The 8,623-nt window shown below is 45.7% G+C and overlaps 2 protein-coding genes across 2 annotated transcripts; both read right to left on the reverse strand.

Annotated features, from left to right (window-relative positions):
• Window positions 1-506: 506 nt before the first annotated feature.
• Window positions 507-856, reverse strand: BDW43DRAFT_290668 (uncharacterized protein; the record flags this gene model as incomplete). The annotated part of the gene is made up of 1 exon (XM_032043540.1): window positions 507-856. A coding segment is annotated over exon 1 (268 nt), but the record flags the coding sequence as incomplete, so codon positions are not given.
• Window positions 857-2,475: 1,619 nt separating this feature from the next.
• Window positions 2,476-6,331, reverse strand: BDW43DRAFT_290672 (putative peptidase family-domain-containing protein). Its single transcript, XM_032043541.1, has 5 exons — window positions 5,431-6,331; window positions 5,268-5,351; window positions 3,445-5,185; window positions 3,239-3,365; window positions 2,476-3,171 (listed from the first exon to the last, which is right to left on the reverse strand). Exons 1-5 carry the CDS (start codon window positions 5,722-5,724, stop codon window positions 3,075-3,077), a joined length of 2,343 nt encoding a protein of 780 aa, XP_031895371.1. The 5' UTR covers window positions 5,725-6,331; the 3' UTR covers window positions 2,476-3,074.
• Window positions 6,332-8,623: the final 2,292 nt, after the last annotated feature.

The following is an 8,623-nucleotide window of genomic DNA, read 5'->3' on the forward strand; positions in this document are numbered from 1 at the left end:
AAAAAAAAAAAAAAAAAAAAAACAAATAAAATAAAATCAGAATCAGAATCAGAATAAAAATAAAAATAAAAATAAAAAGCACTGGCCAAGATGAACATTCATACCGCTATCAATTCGGGAAATACATACATACACAGAGTCACAAACACATTAATTAGCCACACCAGATGAAGATCATTATCCCTCACGGGCCATCATATGATGGCTGTGTTGAACATCAGACCTTGCCACTCTGAATAAGCTTGAGTTCTTACACAATGAAAGGCTGTGATCTTAATATGATTGGCGTGGATGAAAGGCAATATACTTCGCTACTAGTAAGGGTGCATAGAAAAGTCATGAATGGAATAAATAGCAAATAGGATTACTTCCTATTGGTCTAGGGGGTACCTTTTTAGTCGGAAACTTCAGGCAAATCATGTACATCTTAAGGAGTTCGCCTTGATAGCGAACGCTGTCTTTAGAAAACAACAGAGATTCGGATAATAAATTAATAGAGGCCGCTTTGGAGCGACTGTCAAGACGATTCTAGCTCAGCTCCTTATACTCCGTCCGTGTATAGGTGTGCGATATTCCCACGCCCGATAATAACAACCCTTGGAGACTTAATACTGTAAATACAGACAACAATTGAGAGAAAGGCATAGTCAACTCAAAGGAAATTCCTCGAAGCAAAAATAAAGAGGTTCTATAGCAAAGGTTTCTTTGCGCCACAGAATCATCAAGTTTGAAGATGAGTTCATATTTCTCCTTCCAGTTACGGCACCTGGTCCCAAGGCCATGGATGGACACATTACCCATGCGCGCACCAGAAAAGAAATTTGGGACGAACGATTATTCACCTGTCTGCACGAATAGCCACTATATACTTTAACCAAGGTCTGCTGATCGGCGGATATCCCGCTCGACTATAAAGTACATAAAAATTAATTATCATTATCGTCATTATCATTTCATTTCCTTTTTTATTTTATTTTATTCTTTTTGATCCCTCCGATCACAAAACTCTCGAGGATCTGCCGAACGAAGACCTCTCAATTAGCATCAAGCATCTCGGTGGAAAATTGGGTTTCATTGCTTCCCGTGGTACTTATATGGTCAGTACAGTTAGTAGATCGGGGATATCCCCTTTTAAGAGGATGCCGATGAGGAAATACCCCTATACTGATAGCAGGTAGTTACTTAAAAGTTAAGACTTTCATCATATGTACATTGTCAACATGTATCGAATGAATAAAAGGAAAAAGACAAAAGCAAAAAGGGCACCTGCATATGACATTTTGCCACACCATCATTCGCTGTCCGCCCTCCTTCATACCCGCGATGAGGAAGAACGCGATATTATTCGACTGTCAGACACGGTCACCGCATTCATACCCGTTTAGGCAGAAGAGTTTGATTCCGGAAAGAGTACGTGCTGTATTATTAGAGTGACCTGAATCGCCATCCCGTTCCTCATGCATCTTCCTGTAGTATTGGGGATATGGTTTATATTGCAGGATCTTCGAGCTACCAAATGCAAGTACAAAAGAGATAGCGGTATTGCTGCTAGCATACATCTACTCAGTAGTAGGGTTCGTTCTCGCTTGCGGCGTTAGATATATATACTAGTCGGCATGAATAAGGCGTTATCAACCTAGACGAACAACTTAAGTTACGAAAACGATCGCTTACACATACCTACGACAGATGTGAGAAAAGCCATCCATATCTCTCCCTCTACTTCCCGGACGAAAGAGTACGGATCTCTTCATGCCCACCACGGTTGTAAAAGGTCGATACTACCTACCGGTATCTACGTCAAGCATACCAATGAACTGCTAGCTCTACAGCAGAGGGGAGCTTAATCAGATCGAGGATTGACCAATCATCTCAGGAAAGAACCTAGACGCCATGGCTGGTACTAGAAGTACTTATATACCTTGAGGGATGTACTAGGTACTTTTGTTGACGAAGTACTTCCGGAAGTACCTAAGTAACCAATACATAAAACGGAGGAGAGGTACGACTGAATAATAAGTTTGACCCACGGCCTCGGGATCTGAATCTTGTCGCCACAACAGGGACTACGCCGTGATTGGTGCCGACCCACCCCACTTGACTGATTTTGAATTGCGTTGTATGTATTTTTGCCGACGAATCATTTCTTCATATCGGGAAACGGCAGGAGTTCCATGATTATCTGTGGGCTAGAGAGTACGGTATGGTTTGTTCTTGGGGAGATTGAATGATCAACCCATTCGTTTTCCCGTCCTTCTTTTAGTCTCGCTCATACCGATTGTTCTCTCATTCTCAATTTTCCTCAGTCATTGGTGTCTTTTTAGTAGTGGATCTAAGTCGATGTGTGGTATATCGTTGCGATGGCCCAACCGCACACGTCATTTTCGCCAGGGTCCTGTAGATATATAGTTACTGCTTTTTAACACAGAGATCATATAGGCGTGAGATCTGGATACGGTATGTATCAGTGGCAGACGTGGTATTATGTGAAGATATCTATGGATCAGCCGTCTGGCCAACTATCAATTATGTTCCTCGGAATTATTCCAGGATGAACTGCCGGTGATTCTAAGTCCCGCTTAACTCATGGCATACATAATGTCAATGATGCGCCTTCATCGATTTTCCTTAGGGCGAGTCGCGGAAGGAAAAAAGGGACAACACCACAACTCCCGAGCACTGTCACCCGTACTCCCGGGCGCCGGAAAAATATGCGGTATTCATGGGACTCAATGGCACTCTGAACGATAGGTTGTCTATCGAAGAGAAATCGCTCGATGGGTGTAGCTGAAGAAAACTAATCAAAAGAAACTCGGGGACTGACCCTGTACTGTTTTGTCCTGAGGGAGAGTTGCCCAAGCACAAACAAGATATAGGACCCTTGAACCTGAAGCTGTAGGGAGCATTGGATGGAGCTTCTCTTTCCGGGACTCAGAGGGAACCAAATGTCCCTCAGACGCTCTAGTATGGAGGAGGGACAGCCGGCGTAAAGCCAGGAGTGTTTCAACTAACTGCAGGCCTTTCGTCCATATCCTGCTGTTGAGATAATGGAGGCGTGGAATATTAATATAGTTTTAGTGCATAATGATTAATGAAAATCCATCAATCCAGGATCCGCAGGATCCTGAGATGCCGGCTATTTTATAGCCAAGAGGTGGAATCAATGTGTGCCTGTGAATGGCCATATTAGCATGAATTTCATCCCGCAAAGGCAAGACTAGGTTGGTGGATTGCGTACCCTGAGCCGCCATGAGCATTGCCAAAAATACCAGACTTCCTCCCCTGGCTGGTTAGAATCTCTATTCCGTCGATCCAAGCTCCCGCTCGAATATAAAAGCCGAGTAGAATTTCCCCGCGTCGAGTGTCTGGAGATTATCAGCCACTTTTGCCTGGGAGTTTAGGGACAGGCTCAACTAGACTGTTCTCTTTTTCATGAAGACTTACCAAGAACAAATTCATCCCCACCCAGCTTTCCTCCTCGCTTTCCAAAGAGCTGACTAGTAGCATCTTCATAGAAGAACTCCAACCCATCCACGGCTGCGCCATGATAGACCCTAACCGAGGTCAAAAGTTTGGTTGATGCGAAGGCACAGTCCAACAGGAGCTGTTCTGGTTGACTGCCTTCCATCTGTGAAAATCCTAGCTTACCGCCCTTGTAACCGGTATGACCCTTCGGAAGTTTCACCAGAGACAGTTTCGACTTTAGATTACTGATGGAATCAACAGTGTGGCTGCCAAGTGCACCGGAGAAAATCGTCATTTTGACATTCTTTTTCTTCTCTTTATCGTTGCCGAACACGCGTTGTCGCAGCTCAGTCTCCGTCACAGTGATCTGCCTCGGGAGTCCATTGCTGCTTGATTCTGTATTCACGTACTCGATGAAATTGTGGCAAACCTGGTCACCCTCTGCATATAACTCCAGGAATGCGATACCGGTGGTTGCGGTAATTAGGATTTTGCCATTCTCGACAGGCCAAACCTGAACACTATCATCCGAGTTCACAGGAGCGTCACCAGGAAGCCGGAAAGATGGATGGAATCGGAACCGTAGCGCATCCAGTCGGTGCCAGCCACATTCATCCTGAGGTAGGCATAGCTTGAGTCCCTGAGTCTTTGTACGGGTCGAGAAGGGTTCGCGAGTCATGAATGACCGATTAAAACGGACGTAATCGCGGAGCATGATGCCCGACTCCTGGTGTGGACATCCAAAGAGATGTCCAACTTCATGGAGGTGAGCTCCAATGCCGATATTGGCCGACTCCCAACGGGAACCGGCCTCGCCGCAGTCGTTCGCAACGAAATCCGTATCCGTCCGGGTGCAGTCCGAGAAGGCATCTACGACCTCTTCTAGGCTTGAGGGATAGCTGTGAAGGCTATGTGATCCAAATATGGCCATTTTAACATCGTCCCCGCCTGACCCAAGGGCCGCGTGACCCGTGATAGTCTGGGAGCCCGTGTCCCAGTGCGAATCCAGAAGTAAAACTGATACATACTGCTTCTGGCCTGGCTGAAGATGAAGATAGTTCTTCACAGCATCTTTGGCGATCCTGAATAATTCGTCCTTGTTAGTAGCGGGGCCATGTTGCTGGGCGATATCGTGATCCCGCAGTTCTGCGACCGTTTTATCGGTACGAATAACATGGACCTTGGCCTCATTTCGCATCTGCCCATTGACTGCATCGCGACGGCTTAGAGTTCCACTCTGCCACTCTTCCTCGAAGCGGAAACATCGTCTGCCGAAGTTGTTCCGAAACATTTGCTCACCAGTAAAGGCCTGCCACAGATATGCGGCCATTCGGTACTTTCGAATAGCAGTTTCCAGACCGTTCCCTTCTCGCTGGATTTCTGCCGGGGTTGCATCAAATGTCCCGTCGGAATCCTTTCCTAGCAAAACCACCAGGTGCAAGGGGGGGGCGTTCACCAATGGAAGATAGTTGATACAAATCCAGGAGGAGTGCGCGGCCGGATATGAGCTGCCCGCCGACAGCTTGGTCGAAACGAAGTCGAGGCGAAGACGATTGGGCCCTGGAGTGAGGTGTACTAGAAGCTTAAAATGAGACGACGTGACAGGCCAGCTGACCGATGGGAACCCATCCTGGTGATGGTAGACCGTTACGCTTCCGTCCAGCGGATGTTGCCTCGGATCTCCAATCTGACCGTAGACGAGGAGTACTTTTTGATGTACCTGATTATCGTGGAGCCTGATTAGCTTCGGACTCCTTTGTGTTTGTGTTAAGATACCTCGCCAAATATGGACCAACACCTACCCATGAGTTATCTGCGATGGAAATAATTCTGGGCGCATAGGGAGAGGAAGGGGTTGGCGACCGAACCCCGCCATTGACACTGCCCTGTAATAAAAGTGTGTTAGTATAGGTGGAGGTAGGACAAAACGGCCCGCCGGTGCAAGGGACAGATAGTATCACGTACAACAACGCTACTGCGCTGAGATGGGGACGAGTGAGGAGCTGGCCGCTGAGGGGGCACCGACAGCGTTGAATTGTTAGCATTAGCATTGCCGTTGATTTCGCTCAACGAGGGCAGATTCGGCGACGACGCGGTGGGTTTTATGGAGGAAGGTGGGGTGACGGAGCTGTACGAAGCCGTATCGAGAGTGGAAGAAGACTTCCCCGACGTCATTTCACCGTTAGATTGCGATTCATTGGATTTGGTGGTGCGAAAACTAGGTCTGGAGCGGCGACGAAGCTGCGAAAAGAACGGCATGATGAGCGAGGGGGTGCTTGTGACTGCCGATATTGTGGACTGTATATCAGCGACAAGGGAAAAGGAAAGACGAGCAAAAGGACGACGACGGTATGCCTTCCTCCTGAATTGCTACAGCTCCTTCTCTCCAAAACGAGGGACGAACCAGCCCAGCCCGACTGGGAGAAAAAAAGAAAAAGGAAAATGGAAGGAGAGAAAGAGTGGCGAGGAGCGAACGAGAGTAGGAGAGGTGGGAAGGATTAACAGCGACCGTTTGCAGTTGCGATTGACGAACGAACGGAATGATAGCCAAAAAACAACACAGGTTCACCCCGCATGAATGGATTATACACGTAAGAGAAGAATGAAAAAAAAAAAGTAGCCTAGAAATACGCGAGAGAAAAGAGGGAAGGGAAGTAGAGGAGAAGAAGAAAAAGAAGAAAAAGGGAAGAGGGCGACAAAAGGAAAAAAAATGAGAAACAATCAATGGACTAGTAGTTCTCACTAATCTCACTTACCACTGGGGAGTATGAGGCTAACTTGTCGTTCCGTTACCTAGCAAGTAAGTAGTACTCCGTAGATATTAAATTATTGATTGGGGCAATGGTAGCGGAAGGAGGAATCCAATTTTTCCCTTTCTTTCTTACTCTCGCTTTTTCTATCATTACTTCTAATAATAATGATAATTATAGTAAGTAGATAATTGTCATGGTTCTCCTCAATTGTCCCCCCCCTCCTTTGCAGGCTTTAGGATGCAGCTATCAGACAGACTTCCAGGTTTTTCCCCCCCTCTTGCGAGTGCAACAGTCGAGCTAACAAAACCATGTAAAAGGCAGATAAATGACCCACTGCGACGCTGTTGCGAATAGACAAGGAGGTGTTACGTCGGTGGTATCCCACTGGCCAACCATAAGGGATCTCAAGTTTCACCCACTCATTCATGGGTGGATCAGATCGTCTGCTAAATTCGACTTTTGCTGTATGATTAGGCATTCTTAAGATTGTAACATTTTGTCCATATTTGCTAGAGGTTGAGTTGACGACACATTCTCCCATTCTTGGTGAAGCTTCTTCAAAACTCAATTATTTAAAAAGAAACGTTCTTGATCCGTGTCCAATTGTTTTTCCTTTCCCGCCTGTTGGTTTCAGATCCATCTCTCTCTCTCGTTTCGAAGACTTATCCCTGATTTGTCCTTCCTTCCCTTGGCGGTTAGATTTATAGCTCCCGTTGGCTATAATTCTTTATTATTTTTTTTTTCCAAGTTCCAGCTCGTTCGAAGCCTAAAATAGACTGGGATCCATTCCATTGCAGGGTGTTTATCTGTCTTGTCTGTGTCTCTTTTTCTCTTCACACCTGATTCCACATACGGTCCCGTTTTCTTTTTAATGATATGATATAATACCGTTGATATCCGTATCTATTTCAAGGATGACGGGCCCCCTTGTCTATTTCAATGCTCTACCGCTCCAGAATTATATGTTGACTTGAGGATGGGATGCGATAATCCAACATACTTGCTACTTCTTATTGTTATTCATACATATAGGTCCACGTCATTCCCCATTTCTAGTCCAAGGTTTACTTTACTATGCCTTCCAATGACCCGTCAAATGTCTACCATTATCTGAAGGTTTCTGCTGCTTTCTATCCTCTGGTTACAATCATTGCAGGATTATCGCAACCCCACCCACCTGAAGTTGCTTAATGCTTCTTGGCAGCGAACAACAGAGTGAGCACTAGCGAAGGCGAGAAAAAAAAAGATAAGGGGTGGGGGGCCTCTTGGTGAAAATGTCCAATGTCCTGCCTTAGGCAGGCTCACCTAGCAAACAATGCAATACAATGTCTTACTTTTGCACTATCGCAATGCTACCGACGCCATCTAGCCGTTGTGTTTCCTCACAATGCAGGGATGCGTGTCTCAGACAGGGACTATTGTTCACTGTCTCATTATTGATGGATCTACGAAACAAATAAATAATAAAGCTAAAAGGAAATCGATCGGTGGTGGGTAGAAGCGGGAAAGAAGGGAGAAAGGGAGGGAGGAAGAGAGAACAGGTATGTAATATCGATGTGTGGCTTTCAAGCCAGGCCAGTTCAGTTCGCATGGCTTCCCGCTGGCACGGCAACGTTTCTTGTTGAATGAGTCCTCTTAACCAAACGAATATCGTTACCTCCTTCGTCTTTGCGGATTGGATGGCAGAAGGAGATGTCGGGGAAGAAGGGGCCGATGAATGCCCAGACCAAGGGAGGGAATTGGAATGGCTCGGAGATATTGCTCTCATACCTCCTGGGACATTCCAACCCGATTTAGTAGTACTTGAGGATCTGAGGTACCGATCTGTCTGATGTTTTCGTGAAGACGCACTAGGTTGAGAAACGACGTGCATTGGTAGAGGTTGCGAGTGTTGTGGATATTTATTTAGAGAAAGAAAAGCTTGAAGAACTATTTTTATGTCTCCTCAATTTTTTTTTATTTTTATTTTTGCTTGAAATAGGGCAGGAATAGAAGTGGGTTGGATGTAAGGGGAATGGAGGGCTATTTTTTACTTATTAGGGAGTGTTGGATGCACTTACCAAGTATCTCTCTGGTATAATCTACCATTGAATCACCTACATTTCTTCATTCAGAGTACATCCATGGAGACCAGATCTACCAAATCAGTAGGGAAAGGCAGAAAGCCGGGAGCGATTGGATGTTTTGGGGAATTGGCACGTAGCAGGTACCTCTACTGCTACCTAGGTTCACACAGTTCGGTTTTTTGACCTCCCTTCATAGGAAACATACCGGCTTCAAAAAGGGACCCTGTCGTCTTTAACTAGTCGATTTCTTCCTTTTCTTTCTCTTTTACTTTAAAAAAAAGTCCCTAATAATAATGCTAAATTAATCTTAGATCCATTTTCCCCCGGAGTTCCTTTTCT

This window comes from Aspergillus alliaceus (assembly GCF_009176365.1).
Source record: "Aspergillus alliaceus strain CBS 536.65 unplaced genomic scaffold BDW43scaffold_63, whole genome shotgun sequence".
Classification (NCBI taxonomy): domain Eukaryota; kingdom Fungi; phylum Ascomycota; class Eurotiomycetes; order Eurotiales; family Aspergillaceae; genus Aspergillus; species Aspergillus alliaceus.